This window comes from Antedon mediterranea, chromosome 11 (genome assembly GCF_964355755.1).
Source record: "Antedon mediterranea chromosome 11, ecAntMedi1.1, whole genome shotgun sequence".
NCBI lineage: Eukaryota > Metazoa > Echinodermata > Crinoidea > Comatulida > Antedonidae > Antedon > Antedon mediterranea.
Genome location: NC_092680.1, coordinates 10,130,001 through 10,144,524, shown reverse-complemented (window position 1 = coordinate 10,144,524; position 14,524 = coordinate 10,130,001). Strand labels below are relative to the sequence as shown.

At 30.3% G+C, this 14,524-nt stretch overlaps 1 protein-coding gene across 1 annotated transcript in view; it reads right to left on the bottom strand.

The window, feature by feature from the left end:
* The window catches only part of LOC140062615 (nucleolar protein 6-like), a 118,176-nt gene that overhangs the window by 33,333 nt on the left and 70,319 nt on the right, over window positions 1–14,524 (bottom strand). Inside the window, exons 22-23 of the mRNA XM_072108905.1 lie at window positions 10,683–10,784; window positions 1,162–1,344 (exon numbers count right to left, since the gene is read on the bottom strand). Of these exons, the coding sequence (XP_071965006.1) occupies window positions 1,189–1,344; window positions 10,683–10,784 (258 nt within the window). The 3' untranslated portion in view covers window positions 1,162–1,188. The remainder of the gene's footprint in view (window positions 1–1,161; window positions 1,345–10,682; window positions 10,785–14,524) is intronic.

The window sequence follows — 14,524 nt, the reverse complement described above, 5'->3', positions numbered from 1 at the left end:
TATGTAACAATTATGTTATTGATATATTTGATATTAATATTATTGATTAACACGTGAAAAAAACCGTTACCAGACGGCCTTTACTTTTCCGAGTTGGATTTCAGTCCGATTTTAATTAAATTCACACACTAAATCTAAATTCAGCTTAAATGAAAAAAATTGCTCTAAAAACGACTCATACTCAAGTAGTCTAACAACCACTCGTACGCGAGTAGTCTAACAACCACTCGTACTCGAGTAGTCTAACAACCACTCATTCTAACAAGTAGTCTAAAAACCACTCATACTCGAGTAGTCCAACAATCACTCGTACTCGAGTAGTCTAACAACCACTGGTATGCGAGTAGTCTAACAACCACTCGTACTCAAGTAGTCTAACAACCACTCATTCTAACAAGTAGTCTAAAAACCACTCATACTCGAGTAGTCTAACAATCACTCGTACTCGAGTAGTCTAACAATCACTCGTACTCGAGTAGTCTAACAACCACTGGTACGCGAGTAGTCTAACAACCACTTGTACTCAAGTAGTCTAAAAATCCTTAATACTCAAGTAGTTTAACAACCACTCATACTAAAGTAGTCTAACAACCACTCATTCTAACAAGTAGTTTTTTTTTTTGTTTTTTTTTTTGATTGAAATATATATATTTATACTGGGTAACCTCTTCAGTCAAAGACTGGTCTCCCAGAGGGCCCAGTTGGTGTCAGTGGCTGTGATGTACTAATACACCGGGGTAACCCCCTACTCGTCTCGAAAGATGTACTAGGTTCTTTAAAGTGCACACGAGCTAGATGTGTACACTGGACCTACGGTTTATAGTCCTTATCCGAGAAGACTCGTTCTACCACCAGAACCATGGAGTGAGTGAGCCTCGAACCCCTGCCGATGTTATGGCTACGTAATTACGGTTCCACTGTCTTAACCGCTCGGCCACTCACTCACTAAAAAAAAAACACTATTCTTGTAATATTAGTCCACTAAAGACAAATAGATAAAATTCATTATTGAAAAGTTGCTAATTGAAAAGTTTGGCAGAAAAATAATGATATTATAGTTTGCAAAAAAAAAATCTTTGATAAAGTTTCCTAGTGCTTGTGTTTGAAAACTAACTTATACACAATGATGTTAAATAATCTTTGGTATTCTTTCTCATTTACTTTTTCTTCTTTCAAAAAAATCCTCTTCTATATAATCCACCTTTCTGTGTGAACCTCAATCCTATCAACAAGACCTTTACCAAGTGTATTGAAGTCCTCAATAATGGCTTCTACATTAGGCTTCATCATGACAGCATTTGATCCATCTTGTACACACTGTTGCTTTGTGTTTACTTTCAAAACCTGAAAAGATAAACGTAAAGGTATTTATTTTTTTTGCTGGATAACCACAGCATATCTAAGTTTATTAACTATCAAACTATTTTAATTAATTTTTAATGGAATAGACCGATTTAACAACTTCTTCATCATTTCATGAACATTCAGAAAAAAGAAATTTAAAATAAAAAATTCAAAATGCATTACATAAAGATTATAGAAACTCCTACACACTTTGTGGTTGAAACTACATAAAATGTCAAGAAATAACATGTAAACATCATTACAAAAACACAAATCAAAATGTACAAAACAATACATTAATAGTATTAAAAGGTGGCTGTAGATCAGGAGGGGAAGATAGTTCTTAACCTAGACAAATTCTAGGCTTCGACAGTATGTAATTGAATCACAGGTAGGACTAGGCCTTAATGGAGATTTTGGCCAGAAAACACACAAACTTTGACACAAGGAACATAAACCAGTCAAAAGTTGTTGCATTTATCAAAATGTTTACAAAAAGCTGACTGTGCAAAGGTATCTGTAATCGGTAAAATTAATGCATGGCATGCAATATGAAATTAACAAAAATTAAATGACAAAAACGTCAGTTAAATTTTGGTCAATTCATGGTAACTGCATGATTCAAGTGTGAAGAATGATCAAACTTACCGATGGCCTTTGGTAAAGTTACCATATTGAAATTTTTCACTGAAGTTCAGTGTAAACAAGGCTTTAGAGGTGTTGAGAAAGCTTGGCATTTATATATGTTCAGTATTATAATTAATTATACACACATGAGCTTTTTTTCTATCCAGCAAAGAATCTGTATAATCCAACAAAATCATAATAATCCCATAATAATCTCTTTGGTGTGAATTTTAAATAAGTCTGAATTAATGGTGATAACACAATTCTGACATACATCCTATAAAGCAAAGGTATACATGAATGTTTATGAGTTGAATGAAAAACATTTTACAAGCTGGATTGACTACTGTATTCCATTTAACTGTTTTATGAAAAACTAATGTAAATAAGGCCCTGAAAAGCTTGATAATTTCTGATTGTTTTACTTTACTGTTTTGAATTAGTTTTTGTTTTATCCTATTTGTGGACTAGGCAATCTATCATGTTGAGTGAAACAAATTCTAAACAGAGATTTTTCTTTTTAAATGGTCACATACGATGAGGAGATAACAATTTGCAATATTGCATTATATAACAAAATTAAAATGTCTGTAGATACTTTGTTCTACTGCCCTTAAATGGCTCAAATACAAGTTTCTAATAGTCAACACAAGATTTTAAAAGTCAATCTCAAAATCACGCCTGTATCACTAACCTCCAAAGTATGCAAATTATTAGTACAAGTTACATGAAATATGCAAATTAGGAGGTGAAATTACAGGTTCCTATATATCGAAAACCACTAAGGCTAGAGAGTTTTTCAAAAACTTGTTCAGAATATACATATTTATATTTGCTCTAATGAAACATTTTACGAAAAAATGACCGGAAATACAACAATTGACCCTCGACTCTATTATCAATGTTTGCATACATAATGCGACTAAAATGTTTGTAGAGACTTTGTTTTGGACTCAAATGACTCGGATACAGGTTTCCTATCGTCACCATAGGACCGCTTTGTAATTCCCAAAAATCACGCCTTTGTCACGTATCTCGAAATTATGCTAATTAGTAGTACAAATTACATGAAATATGCAAATAGGGGGGTGAAATTACAGTCTTCCCATATCTAGAAAACCATTAATGCTAGAGAGTTGATTTTTCAAAGCCGTATTCAGAATGTACATATTTATATTCGCTCTAATAAAACATTTTATGAAAAAGTTATTGAAAGTATGACAGTTGACCCTCGACCCTATTTCTCAATATTTGCATATGACGTAACTAAAATGTATGTACAGACCTTGTTTTGGCCTCGACTTGGATACAGGTTTTATATAGCCAGTATAGGACCGTAATTCCAAAAGTCAAGCACCTCGAAAGTATGCAAATTAGTAGTACAAGTTATATGAAATATGGAAATTACAGTGAATTGCCATATTTTGAAAAACTCTAATGACCGATAGAGATATGGCAACTTTCACCTGTACTACTAATTTGCATCTCTTCATCATATGTGACCATTTAAAAAAGAAAAATCTCTGTTTTCAATTTGTTTCACTTTGGGCTGTTTTTTTAGATAGATTGCCTAGCCTATTGTATCTCTATTGAGATCCAGCCAGTCCAAATCATCATACATATGTGGCACCTGGGAGTGAGACAGAAACTATAGAAAAGTATCTTTAATTGATGCATAAACAAATTGTAATGGGTATAGTATGAGAAATTAATCAGATGTTTTGCTTTATAATTTGAACTTTATACTAAGTAATTCATAGTCATATAGTCATATATACTTTATTGTCCATTTAAAAAACAGAAATGTGATTTGAAAACTGGCAAAATACAAAAATATAAAATACAATTTACAAAAACACACACAAAAAGTTAAGAGGCTAAAAATTGTTAAAATTAGATAAAAATTATTATTATTTAATTATATTATATGATTTATTATTATATTGCACTAACGATGATTTAAAGTTTATATAAAAGCATTAAAAATACATGCGTGAGCTATAAAAATAAACAAAAGCGGTTACATTTTACCTTTGTACTCTGGAGTTATATAAGTGTATAGCATTAGGTACAAACGAGCACCTAAACCGTTTTGTTTTGGTATTAAGTGCACGTAGTCTTATGCCAGAATTCATGAGAGCAAATTGTTTGTGAAGAGGATGTGTTTCATCATCAATGATACTTTTTACTTTTTTTAACACATTTTCTTTATACAAGGATTCAACATCAGGTAAGTGCTCTCCTACTAGTCTAATTGCTCTATTTCCTATTCGATTAAGTTTAATTTTATCTTTTTGCATTGTATTACCATAAAAACAAACATTACAAAAAAGTATTACACTGAGAATTACAGAGTTATAAAACAATTTAAGTATAGTTTTGTCAATTTGTAGGTACTTCATTTTTCTTAAAATAAACATCCTTTGGTTGGCTTTGCATGTGGCTTTATTTACATTAGTTAATATCCAATTTAGCTTATTGTCAATTATACAACCCAGATATTTGTACTCATTTACTACATTTTCATTTATAATCAGAGGTTCTAAGGGTTCTTTAATTTTCCTAAAATCAATTTGCATTTCTTTTGTTTTCTTTATGTTTAGTTTCAGGTTGTTATTGCAGCACCAGTGATAAAAATCACATCCTAGTTGTCTATAGCTTGTTTCATCATTGCCAGTAATGTATCCAGTGATGACTGTGTCATCTGCATATTTTACTATACAACATTCATTTGAATTGGCTCTGAAACTGCTGGTGAACAGTGAAAACAACATTGGGGAGATAACAGACCCTTGTGGCGTGCCAATGCTAACAGTTCTTTTATCAGATAAAATACCGTTTAGTTTAACATACTGGAACCTTTTTGTTAAGAAATTATATATCCATGAAGTCAATGTGTCGTTTACGTTCATTTCTTTAAGTTTGCGTACTAATGAACCAGGTTCAACGGTATTAAAAGCACTAGAAAAATCTATATACAAACATCTTACATATGATTTAGGCACATCTAAATGTTGGTAAATATTATGTAAGTGGAAGAGCACAGCATCTTCAACACTTCTATTACTCTGATAGGCAAATTGGAGAGGATCGAGAAACAATTTGATCTGATCAAGCAACTGCCTAAGTACAATCTTTTCTAGGCACTTACCAACATTGGATGTGATAGCTATTGGCCTATAGTCATTAAGTTCCTTGGGATTTTTTATCTTAGGAATTCTGAGGTGGGACTCGAAACCATGTGCTCCAAATTACTAGCCTGGTGTTCATACATCTAGACCACCAAGCTTGCGCTGACAGCTAGGATATGAGAAAACTTCATATGATACATAAAATTGCATCTTACTTAGACTTCAACATTTTACTCCACTTAATTCTGGCACATAATCCTTCCCACTTCAAATTGCTCATACACTAATGAACAGAATGACCTCAAATTACTATACCAACAACCTACAGTAATTGTAATTAACCAAAATGCCAGGTATTAGGGGGAAATTGGCAGAAATGTATTATAAGGCTAATTACCAAAGAATGTAGATAGCTCAAACCTCTGACATAATGAATTATAGTACCATTTAAATTGACAACTGCAATTAAAAGAAAACTTTACTTAATTAAAAAAACATTGAATTTATAATCACACACAAAGCCTGCCATAAATACTATAAGTATAGACTTAATGATGCTAGTTGCATACTAGAGCAGATTAGATGCATTTGGTCTGGGTTAGTTGTACTTTTTAATGATTTGTTTAAACATGACAAAATAATTAAAGAATTGTGGTAATAACACTGATTTTCTAAACATAACCTTCATTAAAATCTGAATGAATTTTCTACAAAATTGCAAGACATACAGCAAGTTTCTTTTAAGAAATATTTATAGAAACAACTAGACTATCAGTGCAATAAGTGACTTTTCATCTTGAATGCAGACCTTTAAACCTGGCCAAGATAAACTACTGACGGGTATTGCTAAACCCGCAAACCCCCAAAAATCATTTTTGACCAACAAATGATGTTTTAACCCAACAATAAGTAGTTAACAGTAGAAATTTAATTATTTTTTACATGGATATACCCAGTGGGTCGTACACTACATGATTCAATCACATTTATGTTGGTTTGGTGGGGTTTGCTATGTTTTTTGGAGGTTTGCGGGGTTTAGCAATCATTTTTGAAAAAAAAAATGATGTTTTACCCTAAAAATAAGTAGTTAACAGTAGAAATTTAATATTGTTTTTACATGGATATACCCAGTGGGTCGTACACTACATTATTCAATCACTTTTATGTTGGTTCGGTGGGGTTTGCTATGTTTTTTGGAGGTTTGCGGGATTTAGCAATAACCCTCCTGACCCATGCTCACATCTAAAACCAAGCTTGTTACTGAGATCACTAGACAGACACACACTAAGAGCACAAGTGCTAAAATAAAAAAAAACATCTCTCTTTAAACCAATGGGCGATTAACATTACCCAGAAGGCAATGTACTCAGTTGGTCAAAGGATCAAGATGTTATGGTAGTTGACTCAAGGTCAAAGACGGTCAATCAAATAACCATAAATTTGCAACTAAAGCTCAAAGTTGCACAGCAATTGGGTGTCTTTAACCATTATTATATAACACCGAACTAAATTCCTGTCATTTGATTGGATGATTGTGGGTCACTTGACGTGCAATAGTATGCACTATTAAACGATCGTTCAATAGTACTTTTTTCGTGTTTGGAAAATACTGTTCGCGTTTGAAAATATTTTTGTTTATACTATTGCTTTTGAAATACAACAGCGCCACCTATTTTATACTTTCGTTTCGAATGTTATTGTTTCGCAATGGAAGTACATTTTTGGAGAGATATATATGTACTTTAGATCAAAAAGGCATTTAAATTGGCTTTAGATCGTTTTTAGGATTTTGATTAATTAATGGGAACATCTCTAATTTAAATAGAGATAACATTAAACAAACGTCAGAGACTATGTTCCTTGGTGTTTTAATCCAGGAAAACTTGAGATGGACCAGTCATCAGAAACATATTGCAAATAAAATTTCTAAAACCACTAGGATTATAAATAATCTTAAGCACACTTTTCCCCAGCGTATCCTTCTTTCTTTATATTATAATTCTTTAATTTTACCTCATCTTCATTATTGTAACATAACTTGGGCTGTATCCATCTCATCTGGATAAACTTAATAAGTTGATTAAGCGTGCTATTAGAAATATTACTTTTACATCTCGCATTACTCCATCTGAACCTTTATTTTATGAACTTAAGTTACTGAAGTTAATAGGCGATATACATAAATTGCAAAATGCTTCTTTTGTCTTTCAATATTTTTCTAACAATCTTCCTTCTCCCATGATAAATTTATTTAACCCTGCTGATTTCAACCATGGTCATAATTTAAGAAGTACTGTTAATAAGTTTCAGCTAACTATTCCTTTTGTAAGATTAACCAGTTCTTCCCACTTTATTTATGTTTCTGGCCCTTTAATTTGGAATCAATTAAATACTAGTATTGTTAATCCTCCCCTCTCCCAACTTTTCGTAAAAATCATTTATTATCATTGTACTCAAACTAGACCTTTAAACTGTTTTTTGTCATGACTTTTTTAATTTTATATAATTATACAAATGTCTTTTTTTTTTCTTTTTGTTTATGGGTCTTGCGTGACCAAAAATGTCGGCCGCTGATATCTAGTTTTTACACTAAAGACAAACATTAAATTAAATTGTTTTTATATTAAAATTTAGTTTTACTTACACTTTGTTATTTTGAAATTTCAGACATTAAAAGAGTACAAAAACATTGTTGGTTGTAAAAAATCAAGAATTGCCAGCGCGTACGTATTTTTTCACAAACAATGATGACGTAATTTATGAACTATTTGATTGGTCAGTCAGTTTTATCGATCGTAACGTTGAAGTTGAACTCGGTTCAACTTTAAAAAAAATTGAAGATTTTAACGATTTTTAATGTTGATTTGTACCCCCTATTTCCTGTAAAATCGTTGATAAAATCGTACGTAAATGGGTGCATAATATATATATATATATTACAAAAGAGGCCCGGCCCCCCTCTAAATCAACCCCTGGGGATTGTTTGGCCTTTGTTGACATAATTAACACTAAACAGTAGGTGCGTTTATAAAATCCAAATAATAATATTAAAAACCAAATGTTACTGTTTTAATATGTGAATCAACCTACCTTTTATTTGATTCAAATGACAGGAATCTGCTTACAGTAGATTTATATAAAACAAACAATGAATCTTTTATATTCGTGTATGAATGGTACAAATAATGGCATTTGGTGAATGATGAAATGTTATATCACCTCATTGAAATAAAACTGGTCATCATTCACAAGATTCATTATTTGTAAACTGTTAAACGCTTTTATCCGGTTATTTGCAATTTATCGAGGTGCCGTTGCCAAGAAATTGCAACTAAAACCAGCAGACATGATATAGAAAGACAGATTTTAAACATTAATATAGTACGTCAGTCGAAGTATTCAATTGATGTGAAGAGAAAATTACAATTTTAAAGAATCCATACTGTATTTAAGACAAGATGAATTGCATAATTATCTAAAAAATAATAAAGAAATTTTAATGACAGATGGTGAATTATATTGAAGGAAAAATCTATCTTTTGTCATGGAACACTACAAGTAAACAGAAAAATTACAGCCTACAGTGACAGTCCAATGACTCTAATCTATGTCCCAGAAAAAAATCTCAAATTCACTTCACTGATTACAAAAGCCTTTTAATACAAATTTAATTGAACAGAAACTGAATGCAAATGAATTACAACATAAAACATTTCTTTACTCGATGTAGGTAAAGCCTGTCTGTGAGACCAACAACACCAATTATTCACAATTTAAGTAATATTGCATCTCTTAATATCTAATTAAGGGCACATTTTCCCCCTCTTCCAGAATAGCAAAAAGAAATTTATAGTTGAATGAACAGTTATTATTATTATAAGTTAACCAAGTAATTTGTTTCTTAAAATGTGCTAATTATTTGGATCATATGAATGTTAATAACTGTGCGGCAAAAACATACAGTAGGACTTCTACATGAGACACTATTATTACTATATTAAAGATGTATTGTCCCCCTGAAAAAATAATTCTTAACATTTTTTTTTTTAATTTTTCATTTTAATGTAACATAATAGTTATCCACTTTGACCAAAAATTGGATAAAAAAAAAATGTATTTACCTGAAAAAATGTAATTTAAAGAAAAAAATGGTCAAATTGGCTGCCAGCCAATGGATTTTTAGTTAAATTTAACCATTTATTTTGTCATTTTATAAGTGAAAACATTATTTTTTTGGTTTTTTTTTATATGGAAGTAAGTAACTCTATTAAAACTACAAAATACCATATTTAAATTCTGATTCAATTAATCTTCATTTTTCATGTTTTTGGGGGACAATACAGTACATCTTTAAGGGGATACTTCACTGTGAATTTGACAAGGCCAGCGGCAATATGTTTTAACAGTGACCCTTTAATAGGACATCTGTTAGATTTTCTTATTGGTTCTTCTATAATGTCCAAAGGAAAATAATATTTTACACAAATATTAATTTCTTTATAAAGGAAAGAAAAAGAACAGTAGTATAATTTTGATACCTCATGTGTATTGATTTGTGCGATAGCAAAAAAACAAATGTACAACCTTAAGATTCGTAAAATTCAAAAAATTTGTAAATCATCATTAAACTCATAATTAACTTACTATATTAGCACCAATTAGGAAATAAAACTAATAGATAAACTACTGTCGATGGAGTTTATAAATAGTACAAGACTATGATATCACTCACTGTAGAATTGTCAATCAGTGACTGAAATTATAAGATAGACATAGGGACTACTCAATTATGGAATAATCATCAATTAAGGCCACTTATGGATCATTAGAATTCCAGGGCCAAGATTCCTAACAGAAAAGAATGTTGTTTATTTCCTCTATCAATTAAAACAGGTAAATATTATCTACATTCGTAATGATATAAGTTGGCAATAAATCTAAGATTGTTGAATTTAATAAGAACATATAACTGGAATATTAGGTAGAATTCTAGAGCCGAGATTCCAAACAGAAAAGAATGCTTTAATTCCTGTGTTTGTTAATTAAAACAGGTAAATGTTTAATTACCAGGAAGACATAATGGTATAATTTGGCAATAAATCCAAGATTATTGAATTTAATAGGAACATAAAAAAGAATATTTGAATATTTTATAATTCTAGAGCTGAGATTCCAAACAGAAAAGAATGTTGCCTTTTCCACTATTAATTAAAACACCCAGTTAAACATAAAAAAATAATGAAAATTTGGCAATTAATCAAGTTTCATATTGAATTTACATTAGTACAATTGTAGGGCTGATTCCTAAAGTAACACTATAGGCCTGAGGTAGACATTGATAATAATAATGATACTAATATATTTTGGCAATACATCTAAAATTATTGAAGTTATATATGCACCCACAGTTTCAAGAGAGTTTAATGGCATTGAAAGTTATACAACTTTAAATGACATTAATTTGACCTTACCAGCATACACCAAAAATCAACCGGTGCACATATATTCTATTTTTATTACACATTTTTACTTTTTAATGATGCCAAGTCATTGAAAATAAGTAATAAAATCAATTTTTACCTTAAACTTTACAGGCTTAAATGCAAATGGTTTCCATACAACACCGATCACATCACCCCCATACACATCATGAAAAAATAACGCAAGTTCTCCAAATGATTCCTGAAAAAAAAAAAGAAAAAAAAATTGTATCCATTTATTATATTATCATAGAATACTACAGTATGTAGAATAATTTAATCAACAAGTATATAGTCATATAATGTTTAAAATAATAATTTAAAAAATAACAAGCAAAGTCTATGAAACAGGAATACAGTAAAATCTCAAAAAGGCTGAGGTTTTAAAGTATGATAAATATTAAAAAGATAAAAAATACCTAAAAATCTATATTCAGCGAGTGCTAAAAAAAGCCAACATAAATAGTGCAGTCAACAAGTTGTCAGTGTGTCTTCAAACACACAAGGACAAACCATTTAAACACAGCCAACTTTTTTTTTCTTTTTCGTGGGTTTAGCCCACTTTTATTCATTATTCCATTCCATGACAAAGATATACAAAGAATAAATATTTAAACAAATATGTTTATGTACAATAAAATGGTTAAGAGATATCTTTTTAAAACATAACATCATTGCATATCTTTTAAAACATAACATTATTGGTTATATTGGCATATACCCTCTTATAAAATTTGGCTAACTAAAGCGTTGTTTTTCTTTCTATATTTCTTTCCTTCTTTTTCATTTTTCTGTTTATAGTAAAATATAATAAATGTATTAAAAAAGTTACTTCTGTATTATTTTTAATTTTTCTAAATTTAGAAGAAAGAAAAAGAAAAGAGAAAAGAAAAAACAAGTTTTCATTATTATTTTATGAAATGTGATTCATTAATTTATCTTTTAGTTTAGCCCAATTACAAGCATATTGGTTAGCTAATCAATTTCTGAGTTCTACTCGGAACAAGCTCCAAATCATTGTTGATCTTTTTGTATATTTTTCTGAAGATTTGATATATTTAGATTTGTATATACAAAAGGTTAACAATAAGATTAATTCATTTACATTTTTACTTTTCGTTCCTGTAACTATTTCTATCCAGTTACTGTTTCGTTAAGTGTATAGCAGTCTTGAATCATGGAATTAAAATTATTCCATTCAAGTAATTTTTACACTTTAATAGTATGTGTTTGACAGTAGTCGCATAACTCTGTAGAAGCATGTAGAAGATAGCTTCCATGCCTCTATACGTTTTTTACATGCAAGTATACAGTATATCAGCTTAAAAATAAATTGTGCTAATTTCGTAACATATTTTATACTATAAACTTTGTTATACCATATCTCTTTCCAATCGAGATTTACAATTCTAAAATGTGTTTCCCATTTCGATTCACAAGATGGGGGGCAATTGAAATATTATTGATGAGTTGTCTATAGTAAAATGAGTTTTTGTTCTTTTTACAATGAAGTTGTTGTCTCTTGAAATCTATATTGTCTCTTTCGATTTCATTATTTGTAATTATTTTTTCCACTCAGAAGGAATTGCATTTATTAACATAAAAAACTCAATCAGACCAGTTTGTTGTTTTGAAAGGTTGGGGATTACTTCTTTGAATGATATTAATCTATAATTTACTATTATAATCTTTTACTGTTTTGTACCCTGCTTGTAACCAATTTTTGAAATATATATTGTTGTTTCGTTACATTTTATGAAATTATTTTCCCACAATTGCTGTGTTTTGACTTCTTTTGCATTTTCTGGGTGTGCATTATTGAAGTACAGTACAGTAAAATTTGGGCATACACTTCTATGAGCTTCAACATTAATCTGGGTAATATTGACCGTGTATTCAAAAGGATACATATAATATCTTGGTACACCTTTTAATTTACCCGGGTCAGGACTTAGCAGTCTCTCTTAACCCAACTAAGTTGAGCCCTCCTTCTGTTGGTTTTATGAGTTTTTCTCTTCTTTTTTTTTACCCCATAAAAATTAAAAAAACTATATAAAATCTTTTCTACCTTTAAAAATACATACTTAGGTACACTTATAATGCTAGCATTATATACAAGCTTTGAAATTGCAAAGGCTTTTATGATTATTATTCTACCAAAAAAAGAGGTTTCTTTTTTCCCATAGTTGCAAAACCTGGTCTAATTTTATAATTTTTTCGTTCCAATTTTTGTCCTCACACACTTTTTTTTATTATAGCCGACATGTATGCCTATAAATTTGACTGGATTTTTTGCCCATATGCTATACTAAACGGTGTTGTCTCATTATTTTTATTGGAACCAATCCACATTCCTTTAGTTTTTTCTTTATTTAATTTTAAATCAGATATATTGCAAAAAACCTCTATTTCTTTTAAGAAAAAGCTTAAACTAATCTCATCTTGTGCAAATATGACAGTATCATCTGTCAACTCATATTTTTGCTGTACATTCATTAACATCATTGATATTACTAGGCAACATGATGCCTTTACATTGTGGATTTTTTCTTATATTAATAGCCATTATTTCTACAGATAATATAAATAGGATAGCAGACAGTGGACATCCTTGTCTTCCTCCACTTTCCATCTGAAAACTTTCAGATAGCCATCCATTATTTTCTACACATTTTGTGTCTTTGTAAATCAAGTCAATCCATTTGGTGAACGAGGTACCAAATCCAAACTTTTTAAGACATTTTAACTTGAAGAATCTATCTAAAGAGTCGAACGCTTTTGCAAAATCTAAGAAAACTATTGCTCCACCCAAGTTACTATATATCGGTCGGGAAAAGAACGTCTTCTACTAACGGCGTATGTTCTCGCCTCCAAACCGTCCATTGATGTAACCTTTTTAGTCGGAATCAATGATTGACGCAATTATTTTTTGTATTCTACTTGACAGGGCATAGGCCAGTATTTTGCAGTCAGCATTTAATAAGGTAAGTGGCCTCCAATTTGTTAGTAATTCTTTTTTTCCGTTTTTGAATAATAAGTTTATTATTCATTTTTTTTAGTTTTAGATAAATTATTTTTATTGTAACTGTAATTTAAGGATGTACATAACATTCCTTTAACATAATCCCAAAAAAACATATAAAATCCCACAGTTAGTCCATCAGACTCTGGGCTTTTGTTTAAGTGCATTTTATGAACGACATTTGTTAGTTTCATTTATGGTTAGTAGACCTTCACATTGTTCGCCGTCTTCCGATGATGGTCAAGATAACTTTTTATGTTATCACCTGGAATATTTTTTTTGTAGAAATTAACTTGTTTACTTAATATTTCACTAGTATCTGTGGTGTACTTTCCATTAGATTTTAGTAAAAAAAAAGTTTCTTTTTGCGTTATTTTTTTCTAGGCCAAGGAATTTATACTTGATGCTTTTTCGCCTTTTTCACACCATTCTATTCTAGAACGAATTTGGGCTCCTTTGGCCTCAATCATGTATATGTTATCAAGTTGTTTTATTTTTTCTTTTAATTGGCATTCTGTTTCTTGATTATAAGTTAAATTCAGGATACTTGTGAGTTTGTTAAACTTCTTCAATTAATTTTGTTTTATTATTATTTCAATTTTTTTTCTTTTTACATGTGAATTCTTCTCTTTTTTCAATGATGCTTATTATGTTATAACGGGTTTATTTCGTCATTCAAAACACTATTGTTTAATTTCCAAAATCCTGGTTCTCTTTCTTTCTGATCATTTAAAATTTGTAGGGACATAGCCTGGTGATCAGAGAATATAAAAGATCTAATATTAGTTAGACACGCACCAAAAGTCTAAACGTCTGAATGTATCTTTTCTTCTCCAATTGAATTGGGATTTATCTTTATGGTATCATCTCCATATATTGATCAGGTGAAACTTATTCTTTAAGTACTACTAGTGGTAAGT